Source organism: Chinchilla lanigera, unplaced genomic scaffold, assembly GCF_000276665.1.
Source record: "Chinchilla lanigera isolate Chin_1 unplaced genomic scaffold, ChiLan1.0 scaffold00048, whole genome shotgun sequence".
Classification (NCBI taxonomy): Eukaryota; Metazoa; Chordata; class Mammalia; order Rodentia; family Chinchillidae; genus Chinchilla; species Chinchilla lanigera.
Window position 1 is genome coordinate 1,904,394 of NW_004955449.1, and position 18,651 is coordinate 1,923,044.

The window sequence follows — 18,651 nt, forward strand, 5'->3', positions numbered from 1 at the left end:
ATGTGCAAAGATCACATTGTCTCCCTGGTGTGAGGAGCTGAGAGAGTAAATAAGATCCAAAATGTACAGTAGATATTGTAAGGTGGGAAGAAAGTTCAAAAGGAAAGAGAAACTGGGATGGGCGAAATGGAGAAAAGAAGGAAAGGAAAAGCAAAAGAAAAGTATATATATACACAAGTTAAGATAATTATACTACTGATTTCTCTTAGTTCATTGAAAAGAAAGGTTTGTGCTCATATTCTTTGGACAATTAAATGCTGATATTTTGTACTTTGAGTAACTAAAGATAACCGTATGCAATGTTTTTTGCTTTTTGTTCTGTTTTGTTTTGTTTTTTGGTACCAGGAATTGACCTCAGAGCCTCGTGCTTGCCAAGCAGGTCCTGTGCTGCTGAGCTATATCCCTGGTCCTACCATTGTTACTCTCCTATTATCTTGTTTTGAAATCAAAACAGTGTAGTACTGGCATGAGGATAGACATAAAGATGAATGAAATAGAATAAGGAGTCTAGCAATACATTCATATATCAACGTTCAATTCATTTTCAACAAGGGTGCCAGTGGGGGAAAGAATTAGCCTTTTCAACAAACGGTGCTGGGACAAAAATTATCCACACTAGCCAAAAGATGCAAAACACCAAAATATACACCAATTAATATGTGGATAACTAATGGTATAGTCATACAATGGGAAATAACTTAGCCATAAATAGTGGCTAAATACTAATACGTGCTACATTGTGAATGAGCCTGGAACATTCTATTTTTTATTTTATTTTATTTGTATCAGGAATGAAACTCAGGATCTTGTGCTTGCCAGGCAGGCACTGTGCCCCTGAGCTATCTCCCCTTGAGTCTTGACTACATTATGCTAAATAAAGGAAACCAGACGCAAAATGCCACATGTTGTGTGTCTCCAAATGTCCAGGAGAGGCAAATCCACAGACAGGAAGCAGGTGGATTGCCACCGGCTGGGGAGAGAAAAGTGAGTGTGGCTTTTTGATGAGTACAAGGCTTCTGGGAAGAAAATGAAAGTGCTCTGCAGCTCTATATGATGATGGCAGCAGAGCCCTTGTAAATGTACTAGAAGCCAGAGACATAGCAAGCTTGATTCCGGACTCCTTCCCAAGTCCAGTTCTATGGCAGAAACCACTACATTGTAATAGAACTTCTGCCCACGGCATCCTTCTCCCATTTGTAAGAGTCCCACATCTGGCCTGTGAAAATCAATTAACAGAATTTTTAGTGTCTACCCTAGTTGTCATGCAGACAGATAAAATTTTGATAATATCCTTTCTCCCTCCCTAACACTGAAAAATAAGATAAATAGAATCTATCTCCATAATTTTACGTAGTCATTTAGTTCAGTAGCATCTGTTTATCATGATTTACAAGAATTTGGCTGGCAATGAGAGTTGCAGAAAGCATTTGCATAAAAGAATTTTATTTACATATTTTTTCTTCTGCAGCACTAGGCTCCTCAACATGGCCATGTCTTAGGGCCGGGGATATAGCTCAACGGCACAAGTGCCTGCCTGGAAACTCAGGCAAGCTGCAGGGGTGACTACTTTTGTAAAAGCCATACTGGATGACCATTAGGAAGTGAGAAACATTTACAGCTGTCCCATTTAAAAGACAAAGCTAAGACTCTATTAAAGTAGGGGTAAGCGAATGAAAATAAGAGAAAGCTGAAGCTGGGACTCTCATTGCCGAGACTTACTGCTAAGCCTGTGGGAAACAAGAACTTGGCTTCCTTAGCATAAGCTCACACAATGGCCTACCCCAGCGTGGCTGGGAAGGAGGGACAAGCACCCTCCAAATATTTGTTTCTCTGGAATTTTAACATTTATGAAAATATGCTTCAGAGTTCTTTGTCATATCCTTTGCATAATAAAATTTGTTATGCTTAATTCTCCCATATATATTAAGTAAAAACGTCAGCGACAGAAGCATGTAGTGAGTGGTATACCACCTTTTATATGAATGGCAAGAGAAGGGTACAAAAATATAGACATATTTGCTTAGATTTTTAAAGACTGAAGTATATAACCAGGCACAGTGGTTCATGCCTGCAATCCTAGTTACTCAGGAGGCTGAGGCAGGAGGATGTAAATTCAAAGTCAGCCTAAACAACTGATGAGAGCCAATCTCAAAATAAAAAATAGGACAGGAGCTGTAGCACACACCTATAATCCCAGTATTCCTGAGGCTAAGGCAATAGAATTGTAAATTCCAGGTCAGTCTGGGTTACACACTGAGTTTAAGGGCAACCTAGGCTACATAGCAAGACCATGAATAAACAAAGAAACAAATGAATAGGATGGGGATGTGGCCTAGTGTATGTAGCTCAACAGCCTCTGAGCATCTCTGAATTCTCTCCCCAGTCCTGGGGGGGAAAACCAGTACAAATCATAGCTTTATAAATGGTTACCTATAGAGCAAGAGAATGTTTTTTTTTTCCTTCAGTATTGAGGATTGAACTCAGAGCCTTTGCACCAAGCTACATCGTTAGGCACTCTTTTATTATTTTTTATTTTGAGACAGTGTCTCACTAGATTTCTAACATGACTAGGCTGAATTTGAATTTTTTATTTTCCTGCTTCAGCTTCCCAGAGTGCTGGGATTATAGGTGTCTTGTCACAATGTTCCTGATGTTCCTGTGGGTTCTGGGTGCTATGAGGTTCTTCTAGAGATTCTTTTGCAAAAAAAAGCAAAAGCAACATTGAACAAATGAATCTAATCATTTATCAAGTTGGTTTAACATAAAAAGAAACTGTTTAGAGCGGTTTTTTTTTTTTTTTTTTTTTGGTTTTTCTCCGGTACCGGGAACTGAACTCATGACCTTGCGCTTGCCAGGCAGGCGCTTTGCCGCTGAGCTAAATCCCCAGCCCCAAGAGTGGTTTTGAAACACAGTAAGTTAACTGTATCTAGAATTTATACTAAGAACAAAAAACAAAAACACTTGCAAACTGTTTTCAGTAATATTGCAATTATAGTTATGAAATCATACATGTATATGTAACAATACTGCTGTTATTAATATATTCATATAGTCTGCCCAAAAATGTATACACCAGGGAAAGTTTGTACAAATATTTTAATATTAAATTTATTGAGACATAAGATTAATACGTTACCTTTGACCACTCATTACAAAAGGTGCTCATAGAGGTGGCCCTTGGCTTCCAGACATTTATTACTATATGAACTGTTTGTATGTGTATACATGTTTTTGGTGGACTCTATATAAATACTAGTATATAAGCAGATGTATGTATGTGTGTATCGGCACATATATGAACAAATGGATAAATAATAGATTGAGAGAAAGGAATATGGTTTGAAAATGAAGCCCTTTAGCTGATTCCAGGTTAGGGGCTGAAAGGACATACAATGAGCCTGCATATCTCGTGCTGCCAGAAAACAAAAAGATGCTGTCAACCATCAGTGGGGACACTAACCTTAGTGCTGAAGAAGTTTTACATAGTAATATAAATACTACCTCGTGAAACAGAACACACGAGCATGGTGGTATGTGCCCATCACCTAGCACTCAGAAGGCTGAGGCAGGAGGATCACTGCAAGTTTAAGGCCTGCCTGGGCTCCATAGTGAGTTCAAAGTGAGCCTTAACCAGATAGCAAGACTCTATCTCAAAACCAAGAAACAAACAAGAAGCACATGGAGGCTGGGAATAGAGCTCAATGGTACAGTATACGCCTAACATGCATGTGGGAGGCCCTGGATTTAATCGCCAGCACCATGGGAGGGGAAAAAAAAAAGCTGGGCTTGGTGGTGGTGTCACCAGGAAGCTACATCCTGATGCAGCAAGGACTTGGTCACTGGTTATTTTGGGCCCTTGATGAAAGAAGTCAGTCAAGACACAGGCTGTCAGAAGAATAGGTAGAATTACTGTAAAGTGGGAGTAAAGGGTATCGAGGGAGGACGTGGGCAGTGTGCAAAGGCAGTGTCCATAATGGGAGTTTGGATACATTTTTATGCACCCAAGAATCACTCCTGGGGTCTGGGGGACCGAGGTGATTATGAAGCTTACAAACATTTTACTTAGAAGTTACATTGGAATGGCAAAACATCTTCCTGTCCTGTTAGATGGTCCATGTGCCTTCTGGGGCTTTATCCATGTAAGAAACTTACAAAAGATAAATTCTTAATTTAAGCCAGGCCCAGCCCAAGGCAGGAGGCCCTAAAGAACCTCTCCTCACCTGCTATCACTGGGCTGTAGACTAAGGCAGCCAGGAATGCGGTGCACCTTGCTGTGGAACTGGCCGGCCAGGTGTCAGAACTGTGCATGTCTCTGTGATGGATGGGATCATCGTGGTAGGTTTGAGACCCAACAAATGATTATAAACACATTACACACTGATGTGTTTGCTTCCTTACTGAACCGCCAGTGCATGCTGTTTTGGACTTCTCCACCCCATCTGTCCTTCAGGCCCACTAATATCTATCCGCCTTACAATGCATGCCTGGGAGCCTGAGGCAGGAGGACCACAAGTTCTGGCCCAGGTTGGGCAACTGCATTTGATCCTATCTAAAAAACTTTTATTTTTTAAAAAGTGCTAGAGTTGCAACTCAGTATGAAGGGCTGAATTCAATTCCTGTTATGAAAAAAAAAAAAAAAGAAACAAGGACACGGGAAAAAACTTAAAATATTAGTGGTCCTCCCACCAAGAGTGGGGATTGAACCCAGAGGGACTGCCAATAAACTATAAACCCAACCTCTTTTATTTTTATTTAGACATAAGTTCCTGCTAAATTACCCAGGTTGGCCTTGAACTTCTGATCCTCTTGCCTCGGCCTCCTAAGTAGCTGTGGTTACCGACACACATCTATACACTGACATCAGTGGCCTCTTCCTTTGAGTGGCATCGCCTTTGTTCCTTGCTCTTGCTCCAGAAGCTTTCATCACCGGGATATTTCACTCAATCAAGGCCTCTCCCTGGAACCGGTCACTTTGCCTGGGACCAAGGGGCCTCTCTTCACACAGCCTCAGGTCCCGGCTCCTGCTCCACGCCAGCTCCTAGGTTACTCAGAGCAGCAGTGTCCCGTAGTCTCTGCTTCTGTCCCTCCTTCCCCAATCTTGTGAATCGCTAAGAAGTCCTCTCCTGCTTACAGGATTTTCGAGCCTGCAGTGAAAGCTTCTTAGGCGGGGCTGGCCAGCAGCTGAAAGCCCTGTATTCCGCAGTCTCACTAAGCACGCTCTCCCTTGCACCCTGTTCAGTGCAGCGTGGCTGTCACTCCAGCTGGCGCTGATGGGCATCCTCCTCAACCTTTCTGGGTTTACTTCTTCCTCCTGGAGTACCCGATAAATGCACGGCTAACATTCACATAAAACAACCCATGCTCACTTTTCATGCGCTCAGGACTTGCTCTCTCTTCCCTCCAAGGACCTAATACTGCACTCCCTCCACCTCCCTCTCCAGAAGCACTGAGCTTTAGTTCTGTTCTACCAGTGTGCAAATGACCCTATTTCCCCCTAGACCTCAATCCATCAGGCACTTACTCTCCCTTTTCTTCTAAAAGCAAATTAATGCCCCTTGCAGCTCCAGTCCCTGCCTCTGCCCCTCCTCATTGTGAAAAGCTCATCTGGGCAGCCCTAGTCACCGTGGGTGGAAGCATTGCTACCACTCCAACCTCAGGACCTCAGTAGAAGAGTATGTCCCCAAGATACACTATTTTTTCTTTTTTGGTTGATATAGGGTCTCACCATATAGTTCAGGCTGGCCTTGAACTCACAGCAAGCCTCCAGCCTCAGCCTTCTGAGTGCTGAGATTATAGGCATGTACCACCACACCTACCATAACGGCTTTTCACATCCACTTGTCCAAACTCTAATTCTGCAACCAAGGATGGTATGGAGAGCTCTGCTGAGACCATACACCTAAGATCCTTATCATAAAATGGGAGTCACGACAAAAATCCAGGGAGCAGGCCAGGTGTATCCAATTACTCAAGAGACTGAGACAGGAGGATCCCAAGTCCAGGAGGTTGAGGCCAGGCTAAGCAACATAGTAAGACCTCATCCCCAAAAAAGAAACCAATCACATGATTTCAAAAGTGTAAAAGAGAAACGGGGATAGGGGAAAGGAGAAAAGGAAAAATATATATACGTACAAGGTAGTTAAGACAGGTATACTAATTTCTCTTAGTTCATTGGAAAGAAAGGTTTGTGCTAATATTGTTTGGACAATTTTTCATGCCTGTATCTTATACTGTGTAACTACTTCAAAAGTAACACTATACAATGTATTAAACATTGCTACTCTCGTATTGATTTTTTTTTTAAAAATCAAAAGTCTGTTAATAAGAAACAAGTTTGCTTCTTCTCTGCCCGTATTCCTGAGGGTATCATTTTTAGGTTTTTAGCTTAGTTCAGGCCACTACTGTGACTCCCTTTAAGATACGGCGTCATAATCAACTGTTCCCTTTTTTCCTGTGGTACTGGGGATTTGAATTCAGGGCTTTCACACTAAGCTACAGCCCTAGCCCTTTACTTTTTTGAGACAGGGCTTCTCTGAGTCACCCAAGCTGAGTTTGAACTTGTGACTCTCCTGCCTCAGCCTCTCAGAATGTTGGAATGACAAGCATAAGCCACAAGCCCAGGATTTGTAAGGAAAACCAAACTAGATCTAACACCAAGAATTTTCTAGTAACAGGACAGATGCAGCTCTGTGGAAAAGTATGTGCTTAGCGTGTGCAATACCCTGGTTTGATCATCTACCTAATAAACTTTTCAATTACAGTATACACCTAACAAGGCTGAATTAGTCATATACATACATATGTCGTACACCAGCTGTGCCCAGTGCTCTCGGTGGGGTTTCTCCCTCCAAGTAACATGGCTTCCCAGTAAGTTTGGTGTAGAACACTGCAAACTTTCTGTAGTTTACAGCCACACTGTAAATACTTTAGGTTTTATGAACCATGCTGTCACACGCTTTTAAAAAACTTTTAAAAATGTGTAAAAGAAAATGTTCATACACACCACATAATATAGGCTACAGCAGGAGTTGGCCTGCAGGCTGCCACTTGCAGGCCCTGGCCTAAAGAGCTGGGTTAATCCCAGCACTGTGGTTTTTGTTTTTTCAAGACAAGGTCTTGCTATGCTGTCTAGAGTGACCTTGAGCTCACTTTGTAACCCAGGCTGGTCTCGAATTTCCAACGACCTTCCTGCCTCAGCCTCCCGAGTGCTGGGATTACAGGCATGCGCCACCATGCCTGGCTAATACCAGCATTGTGATCCTGTAATCCCAGCACTCAGGAGGCTGAGGCAAGAAGATCACCATGAATTCTGAGGTCAACCTGGGCTACAGAAGTAATTCAAGGCCAGTGAGATCCTGTCTCTTGGGTTTTAAGAGCCTTTACAGTACACCTTCAGGTTCTCCCAGTCCTGAAATGGGCCTCTAAGAACAGCATGCATCTAATAAATAGTTGAATGTAAGAGTAGCCAACCATTGCAAAATCACCATTAGCTCTTGGGGCTGCTAACGACAACTCACCATGTTCTGTTCCACTGGGTGATGTGACCGAATTACTCTTTTCTGATTAAAGCTATTAGTCACTTCACCAATGGGACACTGTTCCAGAGCTGGCCCTGGACCTTCAGAAACTGAAGACAAAAGGGAAACCTACAGAAAAGGCACAAATGGTCTTCTATTGAAATACAAGGAAAAAAATAGACGGTAAGATCTGATATTCTAAAAAGCAAACAAGTTTGAACAAAAATGTTTTATTATTAAAATAAAAACCTTCGTGTGAAAGAGCATTACAGATCAAAAGCAGTATTTACAGTTATTGTCCAAAGGTCTAATTAGCTGTCACTCAACAGGCAGAGCAACAGCTACACGTGCAGGTAGACAGGACCCTGGGGATTGGCGTAATACAAGAGGGGAGGGGAGGGGTGATGTACGAAATAGGCCCTGAGACAAAACTGAGAGACATCATGTTAACAAACTTGAAAGGTACCATCTCCAAAAAGGCACTTACTGTTAAAAAAGTGCTTAAAACCTGAACCCCATACACAGCAACTGGCAGGGATCATTTTAAGACACTGCAAAAATCCAGACTAGTCATTAATACCATGATTCTAAACTTTTATGCAAAGGATGCGCACCAGCCTATTCCTGAACTTTTTCACCATCCCAATTCCCCAGAAGTGTCTTCTCCACAGTAATTTTAAGTAGCATAGCACAATGCTTCCCACAGACCTCAGGATGACGGTGTGAACCACTTAACCTCAGCAACCAAGTCACAATAGTGGAGCGTTCTCCGTTCTCCTGAGAGGCATCTGAAGAAATACGCCACACTTTGCAACAATTACCTAACTTTTCCACACAGTTTGAAGACTTAGATGCCTTGATTCTGCTAAAAAGTCAATCAGTGTGAACCCTCAATTATACCCCTTGTTTCTGTGTGAACAAGTTAGAAATGTAATCTGTGGAATTCAACAGAACAATGAGTTAACACTTCTATGCTTCTAAGTGCTTGGGTTTATGGGAAGGTTCCAGGGCTACTTCAACAAGAATTGAATCAGAAGACACTCACAAATCGTTCTTTAAAAGGAATTTGTGGGCTGGGGATACAGCTCGCGGGACAGCACTTACCTAGCACACACAAGGCCCTGGATTCCACCCCTAGCACCATACACACACATACACACCAATTAAGAGATACAAAGAATTCGGAAACTTAAGTGGTAGGAGGAAACCATGGCAACAGAGGGGACTGAGGTGGGGGCAGGGGACCAGAGAAGTGGCAAGAGAGCAAGGCATCGCTAGCAAACCGCCTTCCATGAAGTTCTAGAAGCACCTGCAAGCCTAATGGGGTCAACCTGATCTGAGTGTCCTATAAAACTGACCAATCACGATTCTTAACTCAGGTTTCAATCAGTGACAGAACTGGAAACTTCAGCTAGGAAGGTGCGCGAAGTGGAAGGCAGACAGCAATCTTCTAGGTGTTATGTACTTGCATTTCAAACTCCTGTTTCAGACTGTGGAAGAGAAAAAACATGTTAGGATTTCATTTCCGACTTATGAATTCTCTTTTGAAAGCCAAATACCACTTCCCACCCCGCAAACATTGAGGACTAGACCCAGACCCTTTGCACTGAGCTACATTCCCAACCTTATTAAAAATTCTTATTTTATGATAGGATCTCATTAAGTCACTAAATTGCCCAGGCTGGGCTGGAACTTGGTGTTTTTTGTTTTCTGGGTTTCTTTGTTTGTTTGTTTTTTGAGGCAGCATTTTGCTATACATTCTAGGCTGGCCTTGAACTCACAGCAATTCTCTTGCCTCAGCATGGCAAGGGCTGGGATTACAGGCGTGTGCCGCCACGTCCAGCACAGGGGTAGAATTTGTAATCCTCCTGTCTGCCTCCCAGAGCGCGGGAATGACAGGAGTGCACCACCATGCCTGGCTTAATTTTCTAAACAATGTTTTTACTGAGTCATTACATGCACATGGGCAAATGCACGCATCAAGCGTACAACCTGAATTTTACACGCGCATCTACCTGGCCACCACCCCTCCAATGAAAAAGCGTTTCCAACTCTCCCACGTGCCCCTTCCAGTCAGTACTCACCACTACCCCCTGCCCTAGAGATAACACGATTCTGACTTTTATTATCTTTTTATTAAGTGCATAAATGAAGGTGAGATTCAGATGTGGAAGAGAGAAAACGCCTGTTACCTCTTCAAGTAAGCATGCACATTCCCAAAGCCGTGATACTTGGCTAAATACACAAGGACCCCAGTTGCACACCGTCCATCTCGCTGGCGACAGAAACTGCAGTTACAGATCCCGCGACACGGTGGGCAGTGCCAGTCCTGCAGGGGAAGGGTGAAAAGCACCCTGAAACCCAAGTTCTGCACACCCCGGGCAGGGCGCCTGTGCGCCCCAACACTGTGAATTCACCTGCTCTCCCCAGGCCCGAGCACCTCCTAACACAAAGAGCTCTGTGTCTCTCCCTAGGTCAGCTATGGCTGAGCCCCCAAGACCCTCTTCCTTTGAGGCACCTACCGGGTCCAGCAGCGCGTCCCTGACCTCCTCACCATAGCGATTTCGAAGGCAGGGGCCACAGAACTGGCCTCGAATGCCCCAGCATTCTGGGTTTCTGCAGTTTGTTTTGGTATCAATGGTTTTCTGACGGCACTGATGGCAAGTAGACCCCTACAAATAAATAAACAGTAAATAAGGACAAACCTCAGGGCTGTTGCTTTTTTGTGGAGAGAAATGGCGCATCTAAAGAATGTCTTGGGCAAGTGTGAGTGTGACATTTCCTCTGAATCTTATTTCCTATCGCCGCACTTGGGTACATGGCTCTGCATAGGAAGCCTAGACGCTAGATGACTGCGCTCAGCGGAACAGTGCCCATGTTCAGCTCCGTAGCAGAGCTCTTGCCTGGTATGTGCGACGCCGAGTTCAATGCCAGCACACAAAACTCAGCCCAATCCATTTTTCTCTTTCATACACCACTGTATCTATGTACATGCACACACTAGGTCCACAAGAAACATGTTAAATGAATTCATTCCTAAATTAGAAAAAAAGGTTTACTATTCCTGTGGACTTACTAAGCAGGTAGTTCAAGCAACACAGGTCTCCAGGCTAGGGACAGTAAAAACCCTTTCCTTGTGTGGAAAAGCGCCGGTACCTCCCCTTCCGCCCCGACCTTTAAACACTTCAACACTGCGGGGCTAGAGGCTGTCTCCCCTGCGCTGTTTGCATCTCTAGACAGAACCTCAGAGCTCTCACCAGTGAGCGGTTATAGATCTTCTCTCGGGAGTTGCTGCAGATGTTCTCCAACTCGTCCTCTGTGATTTCTTCTACCGGACGAATGACATGGGGAAGGGTCATGGATCCTGGGCGACGACTTCTGGGTATGTCATCATCCTGTGTGATGAGAAGCATGAGACAGGGCTCCTTATTGGCTCCCCCCCAGTTTTGAACCTCAGATACCTGACTTGTAATGTCTTCCCAGAAAATTCAACCTGGAGATTTCACTTGCTTATGGAAAAGGGGGAAGGAAGTCGTAAGTGTATTGTGAGGATGACTGGATGACATTATGGAAATGACTCCTACAATTGAGAAAAGCTGAAGAAAACCTAACAAAACCAAATACCAGCATTCTGGGAGGCTGAGGAAGGAGAATCAAAAATCTGAGCCCAGCCTGGGCAACCTAGCAAGACTCTATCTTAGAATAAAAACTGAAACAGGGCTGGGATGTGGCTTAATATGAAGACCCTGGGTTCAACCCCAGAAGAACAACAAAAAAAATCAAATTAAGTTTATGTGACATTAACAGTTCCAAACGGTTCCCTGGATGCTGAGGGTGTGTATACGCGATGCTGGGCCAAAAGACGAAGTACCAGTATGTCCAAGGCCTTCCTTTTTCTCACAAGCATGTACTTGTCGTCCTCCTCCTCTTCCTCCTCAGCGGGGAGAGCGCTCAGGGACCCCAGGATCCGAGACCTGGACCTGGTAAGGGGCCGGGCTCTCCGCTCCGGGTTCCTCCTGGAAGCCACACCTGGGAATGTCCGCCTTCGGGGCGTCTTTGCCTGCTGAACAAAACCGGGTGGAACCTGTTTATTTCATAACAAAGAGAAGCAGTACTTAGGAACATTTACATCTTTTCCTCAAGGAGTTTCCTTGTAAGTAAAAAGAGAGCTTCATTTTCTCATTTTGTCTTTTTTATAATGCATAGAAAGTGAGCCCCCCCAACTGTAATTTTGTAAAACAGAGCCCAGGTTCTCTCAAATTGGTTATTTCTTCTTCTACTTAATGAAGATGTACAATCTGACTTCTTGTTCCAGAAAACTTTCTATTGCACCTCTTGAGCCCTAGACTCACACACACTGTTTTTATATTGCACAAAATAAAGCCTGGCTTTCCCTCCTCCCTGCTTGGCTGGCTTCCGTCCAGCTCCTGGGGGAAGGGGCAGGGACAGGACTGAGCGGGCTTTCCTTTTGTACCACGGCACAGCCACCAAATTCCTCTCTGCACTCCAGTCTGGCTTCTCAGAACATACTCATCTATGATATCAGGCCATAACCTGGTAAAGAAATTGCTTTCCTGATTCTCCGATTTACTACACATCTCCCATGCAGAATAAACATGGTAAGGCTCTACACAGAAACCAAGTCTTCGATCTTGGCCAAGCCTAGCTGGGAAGAACAGAAATACTAACGTTTTGAAAGCCTAGGCGTGGTAGTATACATCTACAATACAGTACTCAGGAGACTGAGGCAGGACGATCACCTCAAGTTAGAGGCCAGCCTGGACTGCGTCATAAGTCACCTCTAGGCTTGCCCAAAACAATGCCATACAAACAAGGAATCATACACACTTACTGATCTGGGGCCCGGGAGAGAAGGTCTTCCAGAGAATGAGCCAGGAAAACTTTCTAACTCTGACATGAGTTTTGCAAGCTAAAAAGGAAAAAAGTTACATAAAAATTAGTGGTTACACCGGCACATCTCACAGCTTTAATAAGCGGACACATCCAAAAGAGTTTCTGATTTCTCCTCTGTGCTTAACCAAGTCTTTAACATGTATTTTAAAAAGCAAAGTTTAGGGAAAGAAATGCTTTTTGTTTGATGCTATGGATTGAACCCAAGATCGAGAAGCACACGCTCTACCACTGAGCTACACTCAGCTCCAAGAAAGGCATTTGAAGTACATATTATGAAGTCTTCAAAGCTGCACAGAAATCATTCTTAGGATACAGATGTAAGCTAACAACTTGCTTAGGGAAAAGCTGAGAAGAGTCGATTCAAAGACAGATACTTACCATGGCTTTGTTTTGCTTTATATTTAAGGCCCTTTTTTCTAGAAAGTTCATGCCGCTTTCATCTTCTGAATCGGAGTTGGAATCGATGGCAGAATTCTCTGAGCGTTGTGGGGGCGCTGGCTTTTTGCTGGCTGCGCTCCTGGTGCTGCGCACCCGCACTGGAAACTTCATGGCCACTCTGAGAGGGCCGGAGGGTCTGCCCTGGCTGCGTGTCCTGCATCCCTCCCGGGCTGCCTGCAGCCTCTGGTCAATCAGAGCAATTGCCTCGTTAGGGACTTGCTGATGGAAGATAAGCTTCACTAATTTGACTACGAAAATCCCTCTTGTACAAAAGACACTTTAGCAAAGGAATTTTAACCCCACCTGGGTAACTCATCACCTGGGCTAACAGAATCAAGACTTGCAAGTAAATACAATACTCTGAATGTACTGTGACACCAGGCAGCCCATCTGGACACACTGTTCCAAGCCACTGGAGAAAAAAATATCCTCCATGAAGTCCCAGAAAGACCCATTTTCCTTTCCCTTTTTGGGGGATCTGGGGATTGAACTCAGGGCCTCTGAATGAGCTACATCCCAGTTCTTTTGAGCAAGGGTCTTGCTAGGTTACTAAGTTGCCCAGGCATGGGCTCAAATTTGCAACCTTCCTGCCTCAGCCTCCCAGAGCTGGAATTACAAGCATGAGCCACCATATTTAGGTTGGAACTCATTTTTAATATTCAAAAAAAATTTTTTTTTTTTTTTGTCTTTTTGAGACAGGGTCTCACTGCAGTTCAGGCTGGCCTTGAGCTCACTTTGTAGCCCAGGCTGGCCTCAAACTCACAACGATCCTCCTGCCTCAGACTCCCAAGTGCTGGGACTCCAGGCGTGTACCACCACGCCCAGCTCAAAAATTTCTTAATAGGCTGGAGGTGTAGCGCTGTGGTGTAATATGTGCTTACCAGTCATGAGGCCCTGGATTTGACCCCCAGCGTGAATAAATGAATAAACAAATATTTCTTAAATCCCCATGGCTTTTGGTACCATTCATGTACTTTTCGTGTCTACGGGAAACAACAAATAACTTTTATGGATTCTTTGCACTTTTAATCAACTCGCATTTTATTAATCGTAAAGCACAGTATCTACAAAAACCTAAATCACTGCCCAGTAATTGTTCGGGCTACTGACAAAAGGTCACATCCAGATTTGCAGACTGACCACCACAGTAAGCTCCCACTGGGGCCGGTCTCAGGTATCAGAGGAAGCCACTGTAACCTGGAGCTAAGTGCTCCCAGGCCCGGGGTTACCACTTACATACGTTACCCAAGCCATGGCCCCAGGAGTGGAGCTGTGCTGTACCAGTGAGTGAAGGCATGCACCCGCCGGCAGCGAACACATGCTTCCCTTGCAGAAAGTCTGGGGCAAGAACAGGCCTGCAGAACTAGGCGTGTGCTCAGGAGTGGGGCAATTGTAGTAGCAGCAGCAGCAGCAGCAGCAGCAGCAGCAGCAGCAGCAGCAGCCTCAGCAAGGTAACAGTTGATTGAAAGGGGAGGGCACATGCACAGGAAAAGCAGAAAGAGCAGACAGAATCAGCAGGAAGGGCCTTACTTAACCCTTGTGTGCACTAAGCTCCTGCCCAGGAAGTCTCCCAGGATGCAGGGACAGAGCTAAGTCTGGAAACCAGCCTTTATCAAAGGCCAGCTGTTCACCAGACACCAGGCTGGGCACCTGTGTGCGCACACGCGCACACACACGCACCAGTGCAACTCATCTTTAGGCTGTGTGTGTTTCCTTTCATAAAGCTGGATTTCTGTTGTAATCATGGAAATCTGTACTTTGGTCAACTTTATTGTACTAGTTTCCACGATTTTCAGAACCTACAGAATGTTTGCAATCTACAAATAGAGCTACAGTAGTAAAAAGTGCTCCAAGATAATATTCAAAATTTTTAAATGGTCAACAACTTCTCTGGCATGACTAAAACACAAAAATAGAAAAATTTTTTTTGCAAAAACCGTGTCATGCCTTAAATGCACCTTACTTCTTGAAACTGGTGAAATTCTCAGACTCACCATTCCATCTTGTATCTCACTCTCTGAGAAACCGCAAAATGATTCATCGTCAGAGTCGGCATGAAAAATACTGGCCAGTTCGTTAGTGACATCTGGCCTTGGTTTCTGTAAAAATCCACAATGGTCTAACACATCTTGCACCTCACTTTCTGAAAAGCCGCAGAAAGATTCATTATCAGAGTCCTCATAAAAAACATTTGCCAGTTCTTCACTGATATCTGACCTGAATTTAGGTTTCTGTAAAATAAATAAATAAATGTGGTTGCGCATTTTTTTGCTTTTTCAAGAACCAATTTTCCATAAACCGTGCAGAGAGCAAATCACATTTACAAGTGCACTACAAGAGAATAGCTTTTGTTACAAAGAAAAATGGTTCAGAGGTTTACAAATGATTTCTGAGTTGTTACGGCAAATCATCAGGCATGTTAGGTTAGGCGACATTTCAAAAGGATAGAATAAGTAGCTAATCTACCTCCAACAATTACTACCTAGAACCACCACAAAAAGTGAAATAAAATTACAGTGCATACTGTATTTTCATAACGGCTGTATAGAAATGTAGGCAAAAAGCAAGCAGTTTTAATCATGCACAAAGCATTTGGGGCATTTTGAGTACTGCAGATTCAATTCTGTTTATTCTCAGGCAGCACTTACCGTGTTTGCAAAATTATCAGAAGCAAAGCTGTCACAACTGTCATCAGAGGATGACGATGTTTCCATGGAAATCAACTTCATGTATCTGAATTTCTTTACGTTCTTTACTCGGAGAGCCTTTTGCTGTAAATGGAAAAGGCAATACTATTAAGTGGGATGTTTACGGTACTAGCTACCTAAAGACATCATTTCTTGAGTTTAAGCAGCAGAGTAGATATGTTCATTTCTCATACTTTACAGAGAAAAAGGAAGCTGTGCAATTGCTACAAAAAAATTTTTTAAACCCCATCAAATTTTTTTTGGTGCTGGGAATCGAACTCAGGACCTTGCACTTGCCAGGCAGGCACTTATGCCACTGAGCTATATCCCCAGCCCCCCGGTCAAATTTTAAGAGAGATCCCTTTGGAAAATGAAAAATGTAATGATATTTATCAATTTATTGCGACATCTACCAAGCTTCCTCTCTTCCTACCTTAAGAGGCCCTAAGTGCTTATTAGCATTATGCTGGACTCCATAGGAATACAACGCTCAACTCCTTAAATCTAACTTCACTTTTTAAAAAAATGCTGTACATTTAAAAGGAAAATTCAAAAGTAGAAAATGGCAGAGTAATTCCTTTCTCCCTCAGCCAAAATCAAGCTGAGACGTCTCTATGTAAGCTTTGGACTATGTACTGAGTTGCTAATTTCCCCAACTACCAAAATTGGGCAGGACGTGTACTTAGAGGTGGCGAGCTTCCAAACAGCCAACACAGCGCCTTCCAGTCAGGAGGGGTATAGTGACTCCAGCACAAATCCTTACCAATCACACATCAGCCCAGCAAACGTGGGAAAAGACAAGTTAAAGATCAAACACCACTCCAAACCAGGAGGAACACTTGATTCTACTTTAGCACTCCATGCCTGTCATTCAGCTCTCTTGACAGGCCCCTAGCTCTCTAAGACTTAAAATATTTTAGGGCCAGAAATGCTGCTCAGTAGTAAAGGATTCCATGCACAAAGCCCTGGGTTTGATCCCAGTACTCAGAAAAACAAAAGGACAACTTTGTTACAAGTTTTTTCATAAGGTGTAAATTACTTGCAGATATAAAAATGTTCTCCATTCACTCAAACACTAACCAGTCCTGCACTGCTCATCAGAAAATGCAACTGGAGGGGCTGGGGATTATGCTTAGTGGCACAGAGCCTGCCTGGCAAGCGCAAGATCATGAGTTCGATTCCCAGTACCGGGAAAAAAAAGCAAAACAAAAACAAACAAAAAAGAAAATGCAACTGGAATCTGTCTTGTGTAAAAAGGACAGTGGTTTCTGCCATTTCTTAATGAGATTTCTTAAATGTTCCATTCATTCCTATATTTTTATTTCCTTAAATAGGGCCATGGAGTAGCAGTGAGTCTTTTCACTGAAAACTTTTGAAAGGCAAGTTCTGCTCTTGGTCTTAGAAAACAAAGTGTCCCAAGAGCAAAATGTTCTTGATTTCCTTCTTCACCTAACATTCTGCCTTTCAGTCTCTTACTAACAATAAAATTATTTGTGCAAAGATGTCAATCTAACTTTCCTATGTCCCTAAGAGGCCATCCAATAACTTCAAGAAGTATCTGTCTTTCTGCCCTTTTAGGAACCATTTTCTGGATGAGGAAATTCAAGCCCCCAGGAAGAAAAAATAGACTGCACAAAAAACCACAGGACTGGAAGAACTCTAGCCTGCAACCTCCTAAAAACAGCAGTGCTTCTTGCATTGCAGGGAGTCCTGCCTGTTGCTCATCAATCTACCTGGAGCTTCAGAGCCCACGGTAGCCTCAAGGGAGGCATTCTATGGCGAGTTGTGGGGGGAGTACATGGAGAACTTTCGCAAGTCAGCACAAAGTGAACTTATTTACCAGGCAAACATATCCCTGGAGAAAACAGAAGAAAAGCAAATGGTCACGACTGAGATGACAGTTTTTGTCAAGCGTAACCGATACCGCTCAGAGTGGGGTTTGTGTGTGTATGTATGTGCCTGGCACTGTTAAATGCGTTCACATCCTGTTTAATTCTTGGCAGCAAAGGTACTCCCTAACAGACGAGGAAACTGAAGTTCAAAGGGATGAAATGGATTGCTGGAGTCACACTGTGGGCCAGATCTGTATCCTACACTCAGGTAACACCTGGTTTTCTGCAGGCTGGAAGCCAAAGCCCATTCCATCCCGGTAGGGACCGGGCTCTGAGACCATGCCCCTCCCAGCCAGCCCAGCCTCCCCCACGTCAGTCCCCAAGCTCTGATAACTTTTAAGCACATCACTCTCTTCCTTTCCACCCAACCCCCACTTTCCTCCCCTCTCAGGGGCAGGCCCCAAGTTCTGGCTTCCGTTAGAGCAAAGAGTAATGTTCTGATCTGGGCAACTCGCAGCTGCGCGCGAGGAGGGCTGGGGGAGAGGGAGTGGGGTAGACCTGGACCGTGGTAGCGAAGGGTTTCTATCACCCTGGGCTTCAACTGCGCCTCTGTACCGCGTGGGTCTAAAAATACACCTCCTCCCCACGGTGCACAACCCACGCCCCGCAGAAAGGCGTTTGCCAGACCTTCGGAGGCTGGGAGCAGCCGCAGGGCTCTGCGTCCGAGCACCCACTACGCGCGTGGGCGCCACGCAAAGGGCGCAAGCTGTGCCCCAGCTGGCGCGGCGTTGCGGCAGCGGGACGATGCCGGGGAGCGGGGCGGCCTCGGGCTCCGGGACACCCCCTGCGGCCCCTGGTCCGCGCACGTGCAGAGCGGACGCACGTGCCCGGGGTCCCCGGCGCTGCCACCCCACCGCGAGCCGCTCTCCTCCCTTCGCAGCACGGGCACGCCGACGGGAAACACCCTAGAGTCCTGAGTTGCCCAAAATCTTGAGTGCACAGAATCTGGGACTTGCTCAAACCGGCGACGCCCAGGACGGCCACCAGTTGATAAGCAACCCGGGGCTGCAGATTGCTTGGGACTGCCCGCCCCCGCTCGCACTCAGCACCCAGCATCCAGCACCCAGCACCCAGCACCCAGCTCGCCCGCCCTCGGGGCCGCCCCCAGCCCTCACCCGCACGCGGCGAGTCTCCATGCCGGCGGCGGACGCCCGAGCCGCGCTGCTGGGAGCAGGGACAGCGAAGTGAGCGTGGTGGAGGTGC

General features: G+C 44.9%; 1 protein-coding gene across 3 annotated transcripts; it reads right to left on the bottom strand.

Moving 5' to 3' along the window:
• Positions 1–7,731: 7,731 nt before the first annotated feature.
• On the bottom strand, positions 7,732–18,633 carry Cdca7 (cell division cycle associated 7). Of its 3 annotated transcripts, none has more exons than XM_005393198.2 (10): positions 18,564–18,633; positions 15,518–15,640; positions 14,864–15,100; positions 12,810–13,052; positions 12,370–12,447; positions 11,389–11,577; positions 10,775–10,912; positions 10,040–10,189; positions 9,710–9,846; positions 7,732–9,007 (listed from the first exon to the last, which is right to left on the bottom strand). In XM_005393198.2, exons 1-10 carry the CDS (start codon positions 18,582–18,584, stop codon positions 8,968–8,970), a joined length of 1,356 nt encoding a protein of 451 aa, XP_005393255.1. In that variant the 5' UTR covers positions 18,585–18,633; the 3' UTR covers positions 7,732–8,967. The 3 variants fall into 3 exon arrangements, with proteins under 3 accessions (XP_005393255.1, XP_005393254.1, XP_005393257.1); XM_005393197.2 differs by having other exon boundaries at positions 11,389–11,580; XM_005393200.2 differs by lacking the exon at positions 14,864–15,100 and having other exon boundaries at positions 11,389–11,580.
• Between the last annotated feature and the right edge of the window lie 18 nt (positions 18,634–18,651).